Here is a 21,949-nt window from a genome sequence, read left to right on the forward strand (position 1 = left end):
CTTTCCCTGATGTAGGCTGTTAGAATGCTATATTATAGTGTCGAGCTTCCCGATGTAGAGTTCAATATTAGAGTTCTGGAACCCAATCACTCGATTTTGATTTTAGCATCGGCAGGGTGCCGTTTTTTTTCTCAGTGTACTGAAGAGGCTAATCTTTCATGCCCAAATTTTCCTCTCTGAGTTTATCTTTTTTTCGTCGTCGTCCCCCTTTTCCCTCTCTCTCTCTCTCTCTCTCTCTTTCTCCCTCTCTCTCCCTTTCTCTCTCTTTCTCTCCCTCTCTCTCTTTCTCCCTCTCTTTCTCTCTCTCTTTCTATCTCTCTCTCCCTTTCTCCCTCTCTCTCTCTTTCTCCCATTACTCCTTCCCTTAATCAATAAGATTTCTCAATTATTTAGCCTTAAGATACCATGTAAAGAAAGAAGTAAAGAAAGAAAGAATAATCCTTCCCTTACCCTCAATCTTTCCTTCTTTTTCTCCCCCCCCCCGTTCTCTTGCTCTCTATCTCAAGATGGCTTTCTCCCTTTACCGAAAGAGAGAGAGAGAGAGGAAGAGAGAGAGAGAGAGAGAGAGAGAAGGTAAAAAAGTGAGATAGAGAGTGAGTGACTGAATGAGAGAAAGAAAGAGCAAGAGAGAGAGAGAAAAAGGACAGAGTACAAGAATGAAAAATTGAGAACAACCAACGGGAAATGAGAAAACCATACACGATTTCCTGTCATAAGAGAGAGAGAGAGAGAGAGAGAGAGAGGGAGAGAGAGAGAGAGAAGAAAAGATTACAAATGAAAAGGGATTTGAAGAAAAGCAGACGGACGAAGAAGAAGAAAGAGCAGGAAGAAGAAGAAGGAGAAGGAGGAGGAGAAGAAGAAGGAGGAGGGGGAGAAGAAGAAGGAGGAGGAGAAGAAGAAGGAGGAGAAGAAGAAGGAGGAGAAGAAGAAGGAGGAGGAGAAGAAGGAGGAAAAGAAGAAGGAGGAGGGAGAGAAGAAGGAGGAGGAGAAGAAGAAGAAGGAGGAGGGGGAGAAAAAGGAGGAGGAGAAGAAGGAAGCGGAGAAGAAGAAGAAGGAGGAGAAGAAGAAGGAGGAGGAGAAAAAGAAGAAGAAGGAGAAGGAGGAGGAGGAGAAGAAGAAAGAGGAGGGGGAGAAGAAGAAGGAGGAGGAGAAGAAAAAAGAGGAGGAGAAGAAGATGAAGAAAAAGAAGATATCTTTTCATGTATTCTTACACCATCCTCCCCCCCTTCTTTTCCTTCTCTTTCTCCTCCTCCTTCTTCATCTTCTTCTTCTTCTCCTTCTCCTCCTTCCACCTTCTTCTTCTTTTCCTTCTTCTTCTCCTCCTTCCACCTTTGTTATCCCCCTAACCTCGAACTTTCAGATCAAAATTTACATGAAACTTAAAACAAAATGTTGCTTCTTCGAAAATATTACGGATATTTTCCCCCGGGGCTCATTCTCTTTCAAGTTCTGGATTACTTCCCCTCCCAGAGTTCTCTCCCCTTCCTCCCTCCATTCTCCTACTTTCTTATCCCTTCCTCCCTTTTCTTCAATTTATCCAATTTCACATTCCTCCCCTCCTATAGTGAACATTGTTCTTCTCCCTTCCCCATTACATCCCCTTTTTCCTTTTCCTCCTCCTCTTCTTCCTCTCCTCCTCTTCTTCCTCTCCTTCTTCTTCTTCCATTTCTTCATCTTTCTTCTTCTTATTCTTCTTCTTCTTCTTCCTTTTCCTCTCCTTCTTCTTCTTCCATTTCTTCATCTTTCCTCTTCTTCTTCTTCTCCTTCTTCTTCGTCTTCTTCTTCATCATCTTCTTCTTCCTCTTATTCTTCTTCTTTTTCTTCTTCTCCTCCTTCTTCTTCTTCTTCTTCTCCTCCTTTATTTTTTTATTTTATTTTATTATTATTATTTTTTTGTTATTGATGTAATGAATAATACCTAACTTTCCTCCCTTTTCTTCAATTTATCCAATTTCTCATTCCTCCCCTCCTGTAGTCAACATTGTTCTTCTCCCTTTCCTATTACATCCTCTTCTTCCTCTCCTTCTTCTTCTTTTCTTCTTCCTCTTATTCTTCTTCTTCTACTTCTTCATCATCTTCTTCTTCTTCCTCTTCTTCTTCTTCTCCTCCTCCTCTCCTTCTTCTTCTTCTTCCTCCTCTCCTTCTTCTTCTTCTTCCTCCTTTTCCTTCTCTTCTTCTTCTTCTTCCTTTTCCTTCTCTTCTTCTTCTTCTTCATCTTTCTTCTTCTTCCTCTCCTTCTTCTTCTTCTTCTTCTTCTTCTTCTTCTTCCATTTCTTTATCTTTCTTCTTCTCCTCCTCCTTCATTTTTATTTATTTATTTATTTTTGTTATTGATGTAATTAATAATACCTAACTTACATTCGTTAGAATCCTTAGATAATTATATTGTTCTGGAGATGGAGTAGGAACTCGTTTAACAATATTATTTTTATACTATTTTCCATCATGACTGTTGGGGGGTTATTCCAGGTCAAATGACTAGACTCACTAGACAGTTTCCCTGACTATTATTTCGGTTAGTTAGGTGTCGTTTTTTCTTACAAACATTAGTTGTACGGTTGCCAAAATGCGGTTGGGTAAAAAAAATGGGCAGACATTGCAAAATATTTAAATCCAAGAAGGAAGAGGAGAAGACGACGAAGACGAAGACGGAGAAGAAGAAAGAGAAGAAGAAGAAGAAAAGAAGAGTAGGAGAAGAAGAAGAAGAGTAGGAGAAGAAGAAGAAGAAGGAGAAGAAGAGTAGGAGAAGAAGAAGAAGAAGAGTAGGAGAAGAAGAAGAAGAAGAAGAAGAGTAGGAGAAGAAGAAGAAGAGTAGGAGAAGAAGAAGAAGAGTAGGAGAAGAAGAAGAAGAAGGAGAAGAAGAAGGAGAAGAAGAAGAAGGAGAAGAAGAAGGAGAAGAAGAAGGAGAAGAAGAAGAAGGAGAAGAAGAAGGAGAAGAAGAAGAAGGAGAAGAAGAAGGAGAAGAAGAAGGAGAAGAAGAAGGAGAAGAAGAAGGAGAAGAAGGAGAAGAAGAAGGAGGAGAAGAAGGAGAAGAAGAAGGAGAAGAAGAAGAAGGAGAAGAAGAAGGAGAAGAAGAAGGAGAAGAAGAAGAAGGAGAAGAAGGAGAAGGAGGAGACGACGAAGAAGGAGAAGAAGAAGAAAAGAAGAGTAGGAGAAGAAGAATCCTCAAAAAGGGGTTTGATGGTTTTGGCTAAAACAAAATTTTCCGAGTGGGATGCCCTTCGCACTCAACCTTCGCTATTGATATAGCGTGAGGAAATTTGGACTAGTCTACTCCCTGTTTATAGTCCCCTAGCTAGACGCTGATCTACTCTCTGTTTATAGTCAGCCAGACTTGTGATAAACCTTTGCTAAAATAAATTAATTTACCCAACAAGGTATGTATGTAGATTGTAGATACTAGGTACTGTATAGTGTATAGTTGTATAGGAAGGCATATGAATTATTTATCATTTTAATTTCCTTCAGAGTCGGTATAATTATGTAGGTATTATGAGTATTAAATGTGTAGGCAGCTAGGTAGGTAAATATGAATATACAGGGTGTTTAAAAAGTACTTTCCCCTCAATTTCGAGACGATGAGGCTACAGTAGTTTCAATTTTTAAATGTTTAGGCCAAGAAGAATATTCACAAAGTCAAGTCGAAATCCGTCAGTATGCACGCATGCAGTAGTTTTGTTAAATTTCATTAAAATCTCAGAAAGAAAAGAGAGAGATAGAGATTAGAGAGAGAGAGAGAGAGAGAGAGAGAGAGAGAGAGAGAGAGAGAGAGAGAGAGAGAAATGCTGATGTGACGGGTACAAAAGGAGAAAGAAAGCTTTTGAGAAATGTATAAGACAGGAAGCACGTGAGAAAGTCTCCCAATGATGCAATTGGCCCCCCAAATGATTGAAAAACAGGGTTTCCACTTATTGTTTTTTGAATAGTTTCAGTAGTTTTCGAGATACACGAGTTGAATGAGATTTTGGGAACACCCGGTATATGTGTTTAGAATGTTTAGATTATAAGCAAGGCTCATGAAGGTTTAGTATAAAATATTATGTGCTTGTGCTTTAACGTGCATTGTCTATTGTTGTCACAGAATAACCCTATTTTGGCATATCTTTACCCTCTCTTCCTCTTTCTATCTCCCTTTCTCCCTCTCTTTCTCTGTCTCTCTCTCTCTTTCTTTCTCTCTCTCCCTCCCACTCTCCCACCTCTCTCTCTTCCTTTCTCTCTCACTTTATTTATCTCTCTCCCTATCTCTCTCTCCCTCTTTCTTTCTCTCCCTCTTTCTTTCTCTCCCTCTTTCTTTCTCTCCCTCTTTCTTTCTCTCCCTCTTTCTTTCTCTCCCAAAAATAAAATTAATATCTATCTTTATATATTCTGAAGAAAAAAGCACAAAAACCACAAACTCGTTTTAAAATGATATAAAAAAAAAGTTTTAGGACTTTTAGGAATGGGAGGTCTATTTCGATAACTTTGTCAACAAAAATCAAACGAATCTCTTATTTGTGTTCAGGGGAGATTTTTCTTTTTCTTTCTTCTTCTTCTTCTTCTTCTTCTTCTTCTTCTTCCTTCTTCTTCTTCTCTCGGTTCGTTTCACGTTCAAACTTTGAGAGGAGCAAAATAATAATAAATTCAATAAGAGTTTTGCTTTGCTGTTTCAAGGTTCATATTTTTACCTCCCCTCTGTTTTTACCTTCCCTGTGTTTTGTACCTTCCCCCTGTTTGTACCTTCCTTGTGTTTTGTTTGATATTTAATATTGTTCACAAACTGTACTTTCTTCATCGAATCTTATATACCCTCAGTGGCGTAGCGTCCATGTAGGGCGTGTATGGCGGCCATACACTCAAAAATTCCACTCAAATACCCTTAAATATTGACTTTAAAAATTCTTCTTCTTCTTCTTCTTCTTCTTCTTCTTCTTCTTCTTTTAGTCCTCTTTCCTTTTTCCATCCTCTTATTTTCCTTTTTTTTTCTTCTTTTTAATTTCTTTCTTCTTCTTTCACATTTTACTTCTTCTTTCTCATCTTTTTTTTCTTCTTCCTCTTCTTTTTCTTCTGCTTCTTCTTCTTTTTCTTCTGCTTCTTTTTCTTATTCTTCTTCTCCTTCTTCTTCTTCTTCTTCTCCTTCTCCTTCTTCTTCTTCTTCTTGTTTTTCTTGTTCCTCATTGCCTTTTTATTATATTTGTCCCTCTCCATCCCTTTTCACTTATCCAATAAATCCCTTATTCATGCCAAAAGGTCAAAATATTGTGTTATACCATGAAAGCCCTCTTTTCGACCCTCATTTTCTTCTTCTTCTTCTTCTTCTTCTTCTTCTTCTTCTTCTTCTTCTTCTTCTTCTTCTTCTTCTTCTTCTTCTTCTTTCTTTTAGTCCTCTTTCCTTTTTTCATCCTCTTATTTTCCTTTTTTTTTCTTCTTTTTAATTTCTTTCTTCTTCTTTCACATTTTACTTCTTCTTTCTCATCTTTTTCTTCTTCTTCTTCTTCTTCTTTTTTTTTCTTCTGCTTCTTCTTCTTCTCCTCCTCCTTCTTCTTCTTTCTTGTTCCTCATTGCCTTTTTATTATATTTGTCCCTCTCCGTCCCTTTTCACTTATCCAATAAATCCCTTATTCATGCCAAAAGGTCAAAATATTGTGTTATACCATGAAAGCCCTCTTTTCGACCCTCTTGTATACAAAAGTTCCCTTTTGTACCTTCCTCCATACATACATTCCCTTTTCTTCCCTTGTTCCTCCTTCCCACAGAGGATCTCCTTTCAAATTTTCCCTTATGGTGGGATTTTCTCCTTCTATTTCCCTTTTTTCTGTGAGAAAAAGGAGGAAGGACAAGGAGTAACTTCATATATACCTACCTAGCTAGTACCTCCCCATATACATAGATTTTATTCAGATACCTAGGTAGGTATTGGAATTTTTTTTATTCAGAGGGAAATTTATTTAATTTTCAAATTGTTGAGCAAAACTTTTTTTTTATTTGAACCACTCGTAACGTATGTTGGTACCTACCTACATAATATTATTACCTTTTGTATTCCCCCTTTTTTACATACCTACATACCTACCTAATAATATTTATGTACGTATAAAATTTATATAAATGTAGGTAGGTATGTACCTATTTTTACTTTTCTTCTTTTTCACAACATAAAAGGGATTTTTTTTCAATAGAATGTAGGTAACCTAAGGCCAGTTTGGCCAGTAATATTTCATCATTATTTCGTGTTAAGGATTAAAAGGTCTTACTTTATTCGATAGGAATCAAAGTAAGTCGGTAGGTATTACTTGATAGAAAATTTGAGACAAAGACTTCCAGCTTCTAGACTGAGGGAAAATGTTGCAGACAGCTTTATGATTATGACCATCTGAAAAAGACATGGAGCCTAGAATGCTATTTTTGGGAGTTTAAAAATACTCTCCTAGTCCCCTGATTGCCTTCTACTTCCTATTTCAACACCAATTTCATTCTTCCTTATCCAGGTACATATATTAGTTCTCCTTATTAAAATCCACGGCGGAAGTCAAAGAAGGAACTTTATTTGAAGAAACAAATCGAAGAGAAGAGAAAACTAAATGAAAATTTTGAAAAAAAAAGGGGGCGAACGGAAGTACGTCATACCTGTCTTCAGTCTGTCTAAACATGGTAGGTCTGTTCTACAAGTGAAATGCGTGAGGCTCGCGAGCCACGTTATGACCACCCCTGTGTATGTATTTATTGTGTGAACCATCAATCTCAGAAATCAAAATGTCTTGGCTCGCCCCGAATTTGCTTTACGGGATTGCGGCTCCCAAAGGTAAGGTACATAAAATAATAAACGAAATTTATTAAACGTCTAAGTACTCTGCAGATAAAGTAGGTGCAGAATACTTACTTATAGGAATACGAGGTACAAGATAGAGGTAGATGAAAATAACTAATGTAGGTTAATGTCTTGAGAATTAATCTAAATTTAAAACTCGAAATATTAGTGGGTTGTGTAAGTTATTTAATTTTGAATGAACTATGTACTTATAGGAATAAGTACTCTGCAGATAAAGTAGATGCAGAGTACTTATAGGAATAAGTACTCTGCAGATAAAGTAGATGGATCTGAGATATAAATAGACAACGAAAGAGAGAGAAAAGAGGAGAGAGTGAATGGGGGAAAACTAAGAAAGGTAAAGGAGGGAGGGAGGGAGAGAGAGAGAGAGAGGGAGAGGGAGAGAGAGCGAAATATATAATAGAGAGCGAAAGAAATAAGCTCAGGGAAAGCAGAAGAAGAGACAGAAAAAAGAGCTCTGAAGATAGACCAGAAAAAAAAAAATCACGAGAAAGGAGAGAAAGAGAAGGAATAGAGAAAAAAGGGAGGGAGGGAGAAAGAGAAAGGGAGGGATAGCGCTGGAGAGGGAGAGAGACAGGAAGGGAGAAAAACGAGGGAGGTAAAAGAGGAAAATTGTGCTCACGAGAAAGGAGAGAAAGAGAAGGAATAGAGAAAAAAGGGAGGGAGGGAGAAAGAGAAAGGGAGGGATAGCGCTGGAGAGGGAGAGAGACAGGAAGGGAGAAAAACGAGGGAGGTAAAAGAGGGAAATTGTGCATTGTGCATGACTACAACAAACGCATGGTAGAAGAAATAGAGCCATGAGAACGTGACATCGTGATGAAATGTACATTAAGAAATTGTGCATTGTGCATGACTACAACAAACGCATGGTAGAAGAAATAGAGCCATGAGAACGTGACATCGTGATGAAATGTACATTAAGATTTACATGTACATTGCTGATAAAAGTGATAAACTTTTACCTCTTTGAGGGGCTGGATCTACTTACCAAGGTCCGTTACTTGATTTTCTTCATCACTCACCTTGCTCTCATTTGTGCCACCGCCGGGGGAGGCAGACTACCACTGACGACCGAAATGTTGACCCCTGCCTTCTCAAAAACCCGTCCATCTTGCATGATACAGGTAATACCTCCACCTCTGTACATTAAATGGATAAAGGGCACCAGACAGGTACCTACCCTACCTATGTACATCCCTAGTCCTCCTATATACTATGGAGATAGGTATGTAGGTATCTCCATGTACTGAATTGTACACTAAATGGATAGAGGACACCAGACAGGTAACTACCTCCCTAGTCCTATATGGCCATAACGTGGCTCGCGAGGTCGCGAGACCATCTCGTACGACTCTCTATTCTCTAATCATGGTTCATATACTTGTTGAAAAATTCATCTTAAGATCAGAATTTACATGAGACTGAATTCTGAAGATTCTAGACCAAAATTTTCAAAAATTTCGTCTACAGCGTGGCTCGCCCCGAATCAGCTTAATCGAATTCTGGCTTCCGAAGATAAGGTCAATGGCCAGATGGCCACCCCTGCTGTATACTATGGAGATAGGTAGTCTTATCGTCCCGAAATCGAAGAAAGAATAAGTCAGCCGTCCTGAAATCGAACCTTATCTGTTTAGGATAAAGGTCGCCCCGGGCAAGAATCGAACCCGCGACCCAGCGCAGCTTTTAAGCTAACTAGGCTGGCGCGATAGACCCGTTTATTTTCTATTTTTTGATAGTTAGGTTGCTGATTTGTAAATAGATAGTAATATTTGATTTTCAACCAAAATGGTTTCTACCACCCAGCAGCACCATTTACTTTCCTTATCCTATAGGAAGGAAAGTAATGTACTATTCGTATATAATGTAAATAAATAAATGACTTCTGGAATTAATGTCAGTATAAGAACTCACCTGTACTTCACCACTCGAATCTTTGACTTCAAAATAGCGGTAGTTGAAATGTATGGTGGGTACCATTGGATTTCTAGGATGAATAACAGCACTAACACCAGCTGCAAAGAATGGCAGGGACTGGCCTTCTCCGAAATTCTTCTTTCCTCTGTGAAGAGATTTTTTTTTTTTTAATCCATTAGAATGAAAAGAAATAATATCGTTTGGTTTTGGTCGTCGGCTCGTGTGTAACTAGCTTCTTTTTCTTCCCCTTTTCCCATGTACAGACGGGATCGGCGTTTTTCGTCAGCCTCTCAATCAGCCCTAACTAGGGTGATTGCTTTGGGCTGACATTTGGCGATCTAGAGGTACGGGATTCCAATCAGAGTCGGGCTGGAAAATTTCCCACCAAATTCTAAAAAGGCCTAGACTTCATGAAATTTCCCTCGAAATTCCAAGAAGGCCCGGGCTTGATGGATTTTGAGGGATTTCCGAATTATTCCGCTTCAAAAATCGCTGGACCTGATGGATTTCAAAAGATGTGCCCTGGATTTTTGCGAAATCAGTTCCAGAACCTTTCCACAAGTTCCAGAAATAATGCTTCGAAATTCTTCTGGAGTCATTTCGGTCTTGGTTCGCTAATCATACCCATTCTTTGGGATTTTTGAGAATTTTGATCAGCTGACCTTCTTTGCTGGTCTCTTCTGGTGTGTGCATGTACTCCCATTTCTGTAGAGCAGGAAAAGATCAAAGTTTACTTTCATCATCTTATCTTCGAAAATATTCCTTTATCTCTACCAACCAACCAACCAAACCAACCAACCAACCCTGTTGGCATAGATCATTGGACAGAAACTCTTGCTATAATGGGACGTTTAAGTTTTAAGTCGCCTTGCTCCGTTCGATATAAAATTACTAGCGGGATACCCGCGATCTTTGCGTCGCTCGGTTTTCGGCCAAAAATTTCGAATTTCTTGAATAACTCGCGAACGGCTGACTTTAGGAAATTTTAACCTAGCCTATAACTACCGCCATAAAAATATGAACCTGTGTACAAAATTTCAAGTTTCTACGACTTACCGTTTAGACGGCAACCTCTTACAGACAAACAAACAGAAAAACTCTCTTATTACTAAGATTTAGAAAAAAGTAAAAAGTAGGTACTTACCGCTGTCAAAGGCAGGGACATGAGAATGGACTCATAGCGAGCACCAGGGGTTTGGAGTCCAAATTTGGTGCCCCTGTCATAGATAAGGTTGAACTCCACATATCGGCCACGCCTCAACAACTGCCACTGTCTCTCGTGATATCCATAACCTGCATCCTTGTTCTTCTTCACTGGAATCATAGAAGTGACCACAGAGATAGAATTAAACTAGAAGAAAATGACAACAAAGATGAAATCATAGAAGTGACCACAGAGATAAGATAGAGATTCCGTGAACTATAGATCTTGCGAAGGAAAAGGTTTCAACTTTCATCGAAATCTGACGCACCTATCGAGAATTATGGCACATATGGATATGGCACAACAAAAGGTTTTACTTTCATTTTATTATTATTATTATTTAATGTCCACCCCAAGTTACCTTGAAAGGTACCGCACCTGCCTCGTAAGCGCTAGGTCGTGGATTACGGTGGGTTCGATTTCGGCCAGGGGCGAACTTTGTCCTGAATAGATTTCTCTTATCCTGTCCTTTTCCCCTCTTAGATCTAGGGACAATTTTATTAGACCTCCGTTGTTACAGAGTGGAGTTTAATGCCTACGGCATTTTCTAACGTTGAGTTTCTTACCCAATGGAATATAGGAAGGTATAACTGCCTCAGCGCAGGACTTCACAAATGCATTTTATGAATGTCCCAACAGAAAAGAAAAGATTTTATTTTAAATTAATGAAAATCATTACAAATAAGGTAACTATAGCTTTTTAGGCTAAAAACAGATCTCAGTTCTATTCAGTTTGAAGTTGTCACTTCCCTTGACCTGATGCTTGATGCTCCGTGTGCTAGGTATATGTTTTCCACTCCACTGTGGGAATGGGCCTTTAGGTACTTTACAGAGTAAAAGTTACATGCAATGCAATATGAATTAAATGTTTTATGGTTCACATCTTGCCACCTCACATTTCAATAAATTATTATTACCTATCAATGTAATATTATTAAAGGTTTTTCCTTAGCAGTATTAGTAGCTAGGTAGGTACTTACATGAGCCTTAAAACAAATAGGACATTATATTCCACACATTGACAAATGGAATGACATTTTTCTGTGTGTACTCATATGTGGAGTTGTTAAATGACTCCACATTGTTCTGACTGCCCTGCGGAACAATGTTGAATTGTCTAAAGGAACTACACTTTGGAACAAAGAGATGCTTGTACTCCTTCTTATATCCTGCTATGTTGCTCAGAAATTGATGAATTATGTGTACCAAAACAAAGAATGATTCTTTGATCAGAAATCTGATAAAAGATTTCTACAACAAATTTCTACTGCTGAAATCTTTGAAACACTTTGTCACTGGGTTTTAAAATAACTTCTGTTCTGGCACTTTTGACCCAAATCTACCCTGAAACTGAAACATAAGATGCACACAAAAAGGCCAAAAACAAAACAAATTACTCACCTGTAGCGCTTTATCTCACTGGTTTAGGGCTGATAACGTAACTGCTAACTGATAAGAAAGTTGGGCAAAAAAAAAGTTTGATAAAAAATATTTTTTAATTTTAAAAAATTCAAATTTCCCGCCAAGCGCCGATGTGACACGTGACGTCCGTTCTTTGGAGAGTTTTAGCAACGATGGAACCGCGGTGTGGGAGAGCTTTAACAGCTGCTGGGTCCCGTTCCATGAAATCCTTCACAGTCCATGAGCATAAAAATAAAAAGGTGTCCTGTTATTGGTACCTATGGATCATTTATGAATGGACATTGACATTCCTTTTTTGTGAGCTTGTTCTGATTCTAACTTGCCAGCCTAGTTAGCTTGGGTAGTGTGCCTGCCTTGGTGCCTTGTAAGCGCTAGGTCGCGGGTTCGATTCCCACCCGGGGCGGACTTTCTCCTTAACAGATGATAGATCGTTCTTAGAACGACTGGCTTTCTCCTATCCTATCTTCGCTTTCGGGACGATAAGACTTTAGTTACAGTTCCTAAAAGCCAGAGAAGGAGGTTTCTAGAGGGTAGAAAACCAGAAAAATTGCAAACTCTTAAAAACCTAGACCTTCTGGATTCGTTTTATTGGGATTAAGAACCCAAGAAAACATATCTGCCTACTGAACTTTACTTGCTCTACAAGAAAAAGATTTGCCAGAGGCCGACTGCCTGACCTTCAATAGTGAATAACTCGCACACCGCTCGATCAATTTGGCCCGAAAACTATTAAGTTCTATTCTGACCCAAGGTCTACCAGTGTACCAACTTTTGAAAAATATTTAACCGTTCTTGAGTTATCGAGTGACAAACTTTCGCTGCCATATGTATATAAATATCAAAATAAGTTTTCATAGCGAATAGCTTCCTAGTGACCCAAAAGACAACCCCGACCCAAAGTTGAGACTTTCGATAGAAATGAACAGCTCACCCCTTTTTCCTCCCCAAGAGGTAGGTAGCCCTTTAAGTGTTAATGCCCAGCATCACACTATGAGATTAAACATAGGATTAAGTGGTTGGGTGGAAGAGCTCCTTCAGGAGAAGTCTGCCAATAATAAAACGAAGGGAAGCTATCAGTTTTTTCCCCCCTCAAGATTGTACCTCGGCACCGCTTTCGCATTACTTCAAGGCACATTCTTTTACATCCATGTCTATCCAAGAACGGAAACGATTGGTTGGAAAATTTCCGCCCTGGCGGGGATTCGAACCCAGCACCTCCGGGTTGAGAGTCAGTGCTCTTAACCACTCGGCCACAGAGATGGGTACCAACTTTGGTTGAAAAATATTTAACCGTTCTTGAGTTATCGAGTGACAAACTTTCGCTGCCATATGTATATAAATATCAAAATGAGTTTTCATAGCGAATAGCTTCCTAGTGACCCAAAAGACAACCCCGACCCAAAGTTGAGACTTTCGATAGAAATGAACAGCTCACCCCTAAAGGGGATTTAGCTAAAAAGAAACAGGAACACAAAAACACTTATATTTATACCTTTGAATTTAGAAAATATTAATATTCCCTTTATTGAATTAAAAATCCAAAGTATCTATGTATTAACAGAAAAGAAAGTAAGAGTAAGATAATAAAACAAGGTGAGTATATAATAAGAAAGAAAATAAGAGCACTTTTTATAAAGTGTTCTCTAACTAATTCATGAAATAGATAAACAAGGCACTTCAAAGGCTCTTTGGCCAAGACTTAATTAGACTTACTTTATCATGGACACTCCTTGCTATCATGGAACCCCTTAGGGAAAAAGGTGTCAAAACATTGAATCAGCTGTTTAACAACTCAATATTGGCGCTACCTAACAATTATGGCCGGGACCACGCTCAAAGATTAATAATTAGATAATTAGATTTATTAGGTAACTTTTATATAGGATTAATCAATCTGGTTGGCCAGAAAATATGAAATTAACCAATCAGAATGCTTTTAAGATTAAAAGTAAATCATAGATGCATTTTAGGGTGCATTTCACAAAAAAAGAAAAAAAAAGGCCTGTTAAGCTAACAACCTGTTAAGTTCCATTTGATTTGTATAGGGATAGGCTTAACAGAGCTACTGTTAAGGTAAGAGGCTGTTAGGGACTAAATAGAAGGTTGGTGAAATCCACCATTCGTGTGGGCCGGCCATTAGAAAATTTTAGGAAAAACTTTTTTTTTTTAATCAATCATGGGTTTCTTTTTAATCAATCATGGGTTATTTGATTTTCAACCAAAATGGTTTCTACCACCCAGCAGCACCATTTACTTTCCTTATCCTATAGGAAGGAAAGTAATGTACTATTTGACATATTTACTAACTTTAGGTGCTTTGTTTTTGTATTTGGCGTCGAAAAGTTCAATAAGACTCTTTGATAGCGTGTCGTCTAAATTTTCAGTATATCTTTAAAGTTGTTGATTTATATTTGTTGGTAAATTAGTGAAAAAATTAAAAACGTTCACGATTGAACGTACACGAGTTGGAATTTGAAAAGAAGAAGAAGAAGAAGAAGAAAAATAATCTTCATTAATTGTGTGTGATAAGTTGAAAAGTTATTTGAAAAGGGCTCGGTGCTTTTTATGTACTATTTTTATATTTTATTATTCAATCATGGATTTATTTGATTTTCAACACGTTTCTACCACCCCGCAGCATCGCGCGCCATTTCGTCCGCCTTCATATTCCCATGCGAATTCCCATGACCCGGCACAAACTCCCACTTGACGCTTTCCATTTGCCCTATTTGGTGCAAAAGCTCCTGAAGTTCCTCCTTATTCTGAACCGGTTTGCCGTCTGCCTTGCGCCACCCGTTGCTCTGCCACTTGGGCATCCACTCCTGGACACACTTGATCATGAACTGCGAGTCCGACTTGATGCACACCCTGTCGATATCTGAAGGAGATAGTATAACAGAATAGAAAAGACCTCGATAGAATAGAATAAAATGGAATATACCTTGTTTATCTTGCCAGAATGAGACTGAAAAGTCCCTTTACTCCTGCAGTCTAAACAAGGTCTCATGAAAAATTTCGCCCTGGGCGAGATTATGGCCTAGCGCTTACAAGGCAGGCGCGGTACCCTCACTAGACTGGCTAAACTCGTTATACTCACTTGCATAATTGCATATCCACAAAGGATATCCCTCGCTTTTCAGCGGGAGAACTTGGCAGCGTAGCGGTCATGGGAACCCTACTTTGTTCTTCCAGCTTAGATTTTTTTTTTTAATGTAATATAGTTTTTTATAAATATAAATGTGACTCACTTGCACTTTTCGCCTGTTTCAACGCATGAATGGCGCCCTGGATCTCGGCATTGTTATTGGTTACTCGGCCCGTCACTTTTCCCGCCACATTGAGCGGATTGTTCTCGCCAAAATACACGCCGTAACCGGCCGAGGCACCGACTTTTCCGTTGCGAGGACAGGCGCCATCGGTGAACACTACAACGTGATTGTCGGGATCCATCGTGAAGTTGACGGTCTCCTAATGGGGACGACGAAACAAAGAGAAGATTTTTACTTTCTATTACCCTCACGTATAGGGAACCTATACAAGGTAATGAGAAAGTATTGCAATCGGTCCAAATTTTCAAAATCGGGAAATGGGTTGAAATATCCGTTTTGGGGTCCCCTGATTCCAAAAAAGTGGTTTTAAGCCCATGGTCTGTACGTTACGTACTACAGGTTTAAATGGGAAAAAGTAGAAAGTTGTGAACAAAATATCTCAAGAACGATTTGTCGTAGAGAAAGAAATTTGGTAGGCTATCCCGGTATGGTCCAAAGACGCGACTGGAACAATTTGGTAAAAATCGGATAGTCACCCATCCAGATATCAACCAAAGTCAATGTTGCTTCGAACTTTGAAGAAAAAAAAAATCAATTTTTTTCATACTTTATATGATTCCTTATCACACGGGGAGTATTTTACGATAGAAAATCTTTGGCCAAAAATTGGCCGCCGTAGGCGGTCGATTTTGGACTCAGTCTGATACTGAAATATGAATCAAAAATCTGAAAACTGAAAGCCAAGCAAATCTCCGTATTAACTCCGTAGTAATAAACAAATCAGCTACTGGCTGAAATCTCATACAAACAACCATCAAACAAGTGCGTTCTAGCTATGAAAACTTAAACACTTAAAAGAGAGATATTAGGTCACACATGGCCCTGTTGCTCAGAGTGTAAATATGTAAATAAAAATATTTATGTAGTCTTTGTAGACTTGTAGAGGGGAGGTAGGAGCATAGATAATACCATAACATTTAGGTACAATTAAAGGTATAAAATTCCTTGTTTTTATTATTATTATTATTTTTAACTTGATAAGGAGAACCAAAAAGCAAAATATATATGCCTTTTTGGTTCTCCTTATCAAGTTCACCCACAGAACTTATATATAATGACTGCTGAAACCCTCCAAGAGATTATCAAACTACCTATTAGTAGATTGAAAAGCAGTTACATGGATGCTATTATTATTTTTTTTAAGAGGTTTGATAAAGGGATGGCTCTGATAATACTCTGATCCCTGATCCTTGTACCTATCGTAAGAACAGTGTGAAACCTCTAAGAGGAATTAAATATGTCAACAAAGCCTAAAAAATAAAGTAAACGTCACTCGTTCATGAGTTCTGTTCTACCCCTGTTCTGTCGTTCTACCCCTATGTCTGTCCTAGTTCTGAGTTCTACCCCGAAAAATTTGTTTACGAGTTCCAGTCCTAGGATTTAAATGACTGGAAACACCCCAGATGCCTAGGGAAGAATGCTGGGATTTTTTTTTTTTTTTGAGAACAGATTATTAAAAAAGTTAAGCCTTCTAGCCCCTACATGGGGTCCGCCCCTGAAAATTCAAAGTGTCCCCCAAGTAATTTTTCTCAAACCATGTGACCATGCAAAGTTTCAATTTCGTACCTAAAGCCAGACGGAAGATATTCAGGCTTTGCCGGACTTTTGCCGCACCCTGTATATAATAATTTTAATTTTGCAAATATTTGAGGGGGTAATGACCCCTCCGATGGTAAGTACCCCCTAAACCAGAGAGTAAGTCCCCCCTAAACCAGCACCTGCTACCACCCTAGATCAAGGTGGTGCCTACGCCCATGTATGTTATCGTGAAAATTCTTCCATGAAAGATGAATCATTGTTATCTTTCATGCAAAGGTATTTAAATAATTATTCTTAATTGCAAGCGATATCAGTTTATTATTGTCATTACTTTCCGTAATAATTTTAATTTTGCAAATAATATTTGAGGGGTTAATAACCCCTCCGATGGTAAGTACCCCCTAAACCAGAGAGTAAGTCCCCCCTAAACCAGCACCTGCTATCCCCCTAGATCAAGGTGGTGCCTACACCCATGTATGTTATCGTGAAAATTCTTCCATGAAAGATGAATCATTGTTATCTTTCATGCAAAGGTATTTAAATAATTGTTCTTAATTGCAAGCGATATCAGTTTATTACTGTCATTACTTTCCTTATCCTATAAGGTAAGTAATCAGGCACCCCTGGTTGGCACCTGGGGTAACCAGGTACCCAAAACAGGGATGAATAGTAGAGATTGCCCCAAGCAATAATTTCGCCCTTTGTTTGTAATTTCTTGTATATGTAGTTTGTTTACATTGAATTATAAACAATAAACCAAAACTAAAAGAAATCTTACAATATCCACATCTGGTCCAAAGCTAATTGATAGACGAGGGTGCAATGCATGTGAGCTGTATTAACCATGTCTTCTGTCTCTTTTCACTTTCGTACGCTTAAATCTTGGCAGTTACAAATCCCTCTATCAAACCTCTTTCACTCGTGTAAACTGAAAGCATCATGATCAAGTAACAGGAAATAAGAGGTACCTATTCTCTAAATTTAGGGGCAGAGTTATTCTAGAAGGAAAATGCCCCCTGGGAGACCATGCCTGAAAAAATAGGTATTAGTCAGCCAATAATCACGAGACCTACGTCTCTCTTCTTAGAAATCTGTATTACTTAAATGTCAACTATAAACGAAGACCATTCACTGAGAGTCTCTTATCAGCATGTATTTTATGCTGATCAGTTTAAAAATACTCTTGTTGTCACATGGTTTGTGAAAAATTACTTGGGGGACACTTTGAATTTTCAGGGGCGGACCCCATGTAGGGGCTAGAGGGCTCAACTTTTTTAATAATGATAAATAAGCCCACCTCTGTGGCTGTGTGTTCAAAAGCACTGACTCTTAACCTGGAAGTGTTGGGTTCCAATTCCGGTCAGGGCGGAAATTTTCTGACCAAACTTTTCCGTTCTTGTATTGGTATGGATGTAAAAGAATGTGCCTTGAATTAATCCAAGGTACAATCTTATCTTTTTTTTTTGTTATCTTTATTTATTATTATTTTTTAAATAAATATAAATAAACAAATAAATCCTCTGATGGCGGAATGAAATCAATAATAATTATTTTATTTCTTACCATAACCGTGGAATTCTGAGACTGTGTTCCCCCCGTGGATTCTTGAGAAGACGAAGCTCTGTCGGTATCGTCCATTACTTCCTCTTCTTCATTTAAATTGGCTTCCTCCCTTTTCACTCGCTCTTCTTCAAGCTGGATTTCCATTCTTCTTCGCACGAAATTTCTCAGATTTTCCATAAAGGTGTTGTGACTAGATGTATTTTGAACCTGACGAAAGATCGAAAGAAATTTATTCATTTTGTAAATAATGCTTCGTAAAGCTAACTTACTAAAAATAATAATCCCTAAAAAAAATAAAAAAAATAATAAAATAATAATAATAATAATAAAAATCAACTAAAAATATATACTAAGAGATGGGAAAAGAAAGAAAAAGAGAGAGGAGCAGACGAAAAAGAAGAAGTAGTACCTACTACTTATAACCTATACCTATGAAAGGAGAAATAGGAAAATGGAAAAGAATAGAGAGAAAACGTAAAAGGGGGAAGAAACGAAGGGAAGAGGAGATAGAAACAAGAAGAAAAGGAAGGAGAGAGGGAGAGAGAGAGCTCACCTGATTTCGCACCCATTTGCTGAGTCCTTGTTGGGAATTCTTGCTGTAGAACCTTTGATCAACCAACAGGATGGCTCCCCAGTCATATCGATGCCTTATACATCGCCCTAGGGCTTGGTTTAGTGCCCTATACGCCTGAATTTGATACCAATCACCACCCTTGAGTAAACCTGTGGGATATACGACAGAATATTGACATGTATTAGGAAAGCGAGTCCAGAAAACACCTTTACAGAGCTCGAGCTTTACAGAAAAGTTTAGCCCTCAATAGCAGGACTTTGGCTCTATATATTCAACGAATCGTACCTTCTGTATTGAATCTCTGCGTCATCTACATCCTAAATCGAAGCTCTATGCAAAGTTTGAGTGACCTGAAGGTAAGGTTCTGAGACCAGAGAACTCCTTTTGAGCGTTATCAAAAGTTCAGCCGTCAAATTTTTAAATGAGTTACGCTTTAATTGGGATACGAAGTTTCTTTACACTCACATTTTTAACATTTTTTGTGAGGTTTTTCAACTGTTTCACTATAATACTTAAGAGTGAATATAAAACACAAGTAGGATTGACTGAGCGAAGAAAAAAGATCTATTTCAAGCGGTGCAAAAAGATCTGATACATTGATGTGTGCCCTCTGAACGCATTTGAATATTCTGTGTCAAAGTCTGCCTATGAAAACAGGAGGTTTTGTAGCAGCAGCAGTATTGAATCTTGGTAAAAAAAAGTTCAAAGTGCACCTAAGAGAATCTAGAATAAAGCATTTTTAGGACATTTTCAGCCTGAAAGTTCTGTTATCCCTATGATGCGATGACGGGTTCAGTGGTTCACAGGTAAAGTCAGGTAGGATATCCGGGCATCTTCTTTAGTATAGGTACGATGAGGTAGATATACGGGATCTGCCGCTGGATGGTCAGGTCCACAGTCAGGGTTCAAAATCGGTTTTAGTTTAACTTTTAGCCAACACCGATGAGAGCAGCCTAAGACGCGTTTCGTTCTTATTTGAACTCATCAGTTAGACATAGCTCTCAGGTTCTGGCCAAGAATTTGGAAGTGTTATTTATACTTCAGAGATGGAAATTGTGGAGAAACGAGAACCTGCGTTTTCTATGTAAGGTTAAACCTCTTTTTTAAGTTTTTTTTATGTACCTATACTTTGGAAAAAGTATCGCATTACCTACTTCAAGGGGATTCAAACACACTATGTACTTAGGTAGACGTTTATTATGTATTTTATGTACTAGTACCTACCCATTAGGTCTAATCTACCTACGATGTAGGTAGGTAGGTACCTATATTAACTATCTATATCCTATATATTAGCTATCTATGTAGGTTTCTATAGTTCGAAGAGCACCTTCACCTTATCGATCTTATGATTAATATTATTTCATACACACGTCAGATCAGTTGCATGATTGGAGGAATCAAACCTCTTTTTTAAGTTTTTTTCATGTACCTATACTTTGGAAAAAGTATCGCATTACCTACTTCAAGGGGATTCAAACACACTATGTGCTTAGGTAGACGTTTATTATGTATTTTATGTACTAGTACCTACCCATTAGGTCTAATCTACCTATGATGTAGGTAGGTAGGTACCTATTAGCTATCTATGTAGGTATCTATAGTTCGAAGAGCACCTTCACCTTATCGATCTTATGATTAATATTATTTCATACACACGTCAGATCAGTTGCATGATTGGAGGATTAACAATATTATCTAGGCCGTATGCCGGTGTATAAATGGGCTGAGTCATAGATCTCAATACAGTCTGACGGTTTCTTCCACAACCAAGCACAGTGCTTCATCTGGTCTTTTAATGGCCGTTTTTACCACTGAGGGTGGATTTCACCAATAATTTTTCAGTTCTTAGAAGGCCTGTTAAGTTCTATTTCATTTATATCAGGCTTAATAGCTAACAGGCTGTTAGGAGCTAAAAAGTAGTTGGTGAAATTCACCATGAGAGTTACCACAGTGTTGAGGATTTTCTTTGACGGCACCCATTTGTTTTACACAGGCCAGTAGGTGTTTCTACTCTTATTTTTTTTTTATTTATTATTATTTTTTTTAAGAAGTTTGATAGAGTGAATTGTAACTGCAAAGGTCTTATCGTCCCGAAATCGAAGAGATAAAATTTTATTTAGTGTTGAGTGTTGGTGTGAGCGCCACAAACTCTTTGATCAGGTAATCTCTGATTGGTCAATTTCAAAAATTTCAGCCAATCAGATTTGCTTCATCCAAGAGTTAAACTTATACCGCGTTAAAACTCTAATGGTGACCCCGGCCATCAGTAGATTAACTAATTCCCAGGTCTACAATCTAATACTGATGTCAAAGTGTTCGTTGAAAACATTGAGCATTCTCAAAAATTTTGTGTTGAGTGTTGTTGTGAGCGCCACATTGGTATGAGAATTGAGTATTTTATGCCAATATAATTATACCAACCTATAAGTACTCTTCCGTCCTGGTTATCTAAGGGTTTTAAGGAGCATCACTCGTTACTAAGATGTAAAACAACTGTAGAGACTGAGAGACTACATTTCCTGAAAAACACCAAAGTTACACATAAAATATGTTGGTATGAGAATTGAGTATTTTGTGCCAATATAATTATACCAACCTATACTCTTCCGTCCTGGTTATCTAAGGGTTTTAAGGAGCATCACTCGTTACTAAGATGTAAAACAACTGTAGAGACTGAGAGACTACATATGTATTAAGAAAGCCATGCACAGTGCAATAGTCCTAAACCAAAAAGGACGCGGCACACAAGGGATCAAGAAGAGACCGCCTTAAGATAGCCATGCATTACGGCAGAGTTATGAGAATTACCTGGTCAAAGGCTACCGACGATTCCATACACACATGGTAATCCTCACAGTAAAGTTTCCTCATTTACATTCCCTTTCCCCATAACTTGCTTCACGCTATCTCTGTGTTTTGTCTCCTTTGTCTGTACATCACACAACATGAGTGTATCATAGAATATATTTCGTTTCAACACCAGATCTTCAATACAAGGTGTATCCTTCACTTTAAGCACATACGGATTCAAATGTTCATCCAACATCAGGTCAAGCTGTATCAGCTGAAAACAAGGGGACACCAAGGCTCGAGTGCTGAATTGCTCCAGATCTTCAATACAAGGTGTATCCTTCACTTTGAGCACATACGGATTCAAATGTTCATCCAACATCAGGTCAAGCTGTATCAGCTGAAAACAAGGGGACACCAAGGCTCGAGTGCTGAATTAGATAGCCATGCATTACGGCAGAGTTATGAGAATTACCTGGTCAAAGGCTACCGACGATTCCATACACACATGGTAATCCTCACAGTTGACCCCCTTGTACAGAAGGCCCAGAATGAAATCTATGCTGGACACTAGATTTTTCGATCGGCCATTCAATACTTTGAGCTTGTCTACTTTGGTTTTCTTCGTGCTTTGCCGAAGCTCGTCTTCTTGTTGATTGATAGTGGTTATACACGTCTGTATGCCCTTGTACAAAAGGCCCAGAATGAAATCTATGCTGGACACTAGATTTTTCGATCGGCCATTCAATACTTTGAGTTTGTCTACTCTGGTTTTCTTCGTGCTTTGCCGAAGCTCGTCTTCTTGT

General features: G+C 38.4%; 1 protein-coding gene and 1 long non-coding RNA gene across 2 annotated transcripts; both read right to left on the minus strand.

The window, feature by feature from the left end:
• Positions 1–10,899: 10,899 nt before the first annotated feature.
• On the minus strand, positions 10,900–12,189 carry LOC103514890. Its single transcript, XR_541666.3, has 2 exons — positions 11,325–12,189; positions 10,900–11,018 (listed from the first exon to the last, which is right to left on the minus strand). It is a non-coding gene; the product is annotated as an uncharacterized LOC103514890 (long non-coding RNA).
• Positions 12,190–12,937: 748 nt separating this feature from the next.
• On the minus strand, positions 12,938–18,660 carry LOC103514891 (ribonuclease H1). Its single transcript, XM_026827737.1, has 6 exons — positions 18,636–18,660; positions 18,330–18,556; positions 17,777–17,983; positions 14,594–14,813; positions 13,913–14,223; positions 12,938–13,628 (listed from the first exon to the last, which is right to left on the minus strand). The coding sequence occupies exons 1-5, from the start codon at positions 18,658–18,660 to the stop codon at positions 13,970–13,972; spliced, it is 933 nt and encodes a 310-aa protein (XP_026683538.1). The 3' UTR covers positions 12,938–13,628; positions 13,913–13,969.
• Positions 18,661–21,949: the final 3,289 nt, after the last annotated feature.

Source organism: Diaphorina citri, unplaced genomic scaffold (assembly GCF_000475195.1).
Source record: "Diaphorina citri unplaced genomic scaffold, Diaci psyllid genome assembly version 1.1 scaffold1241, whole genome shotgun sequence".
Classification (NCBI taxonomy): Eukaryota; Metazoa; Arthropoda; class Insecta; order Hemiptera; family Psyllidae; genus Diaphorina; species Diaphorina citri.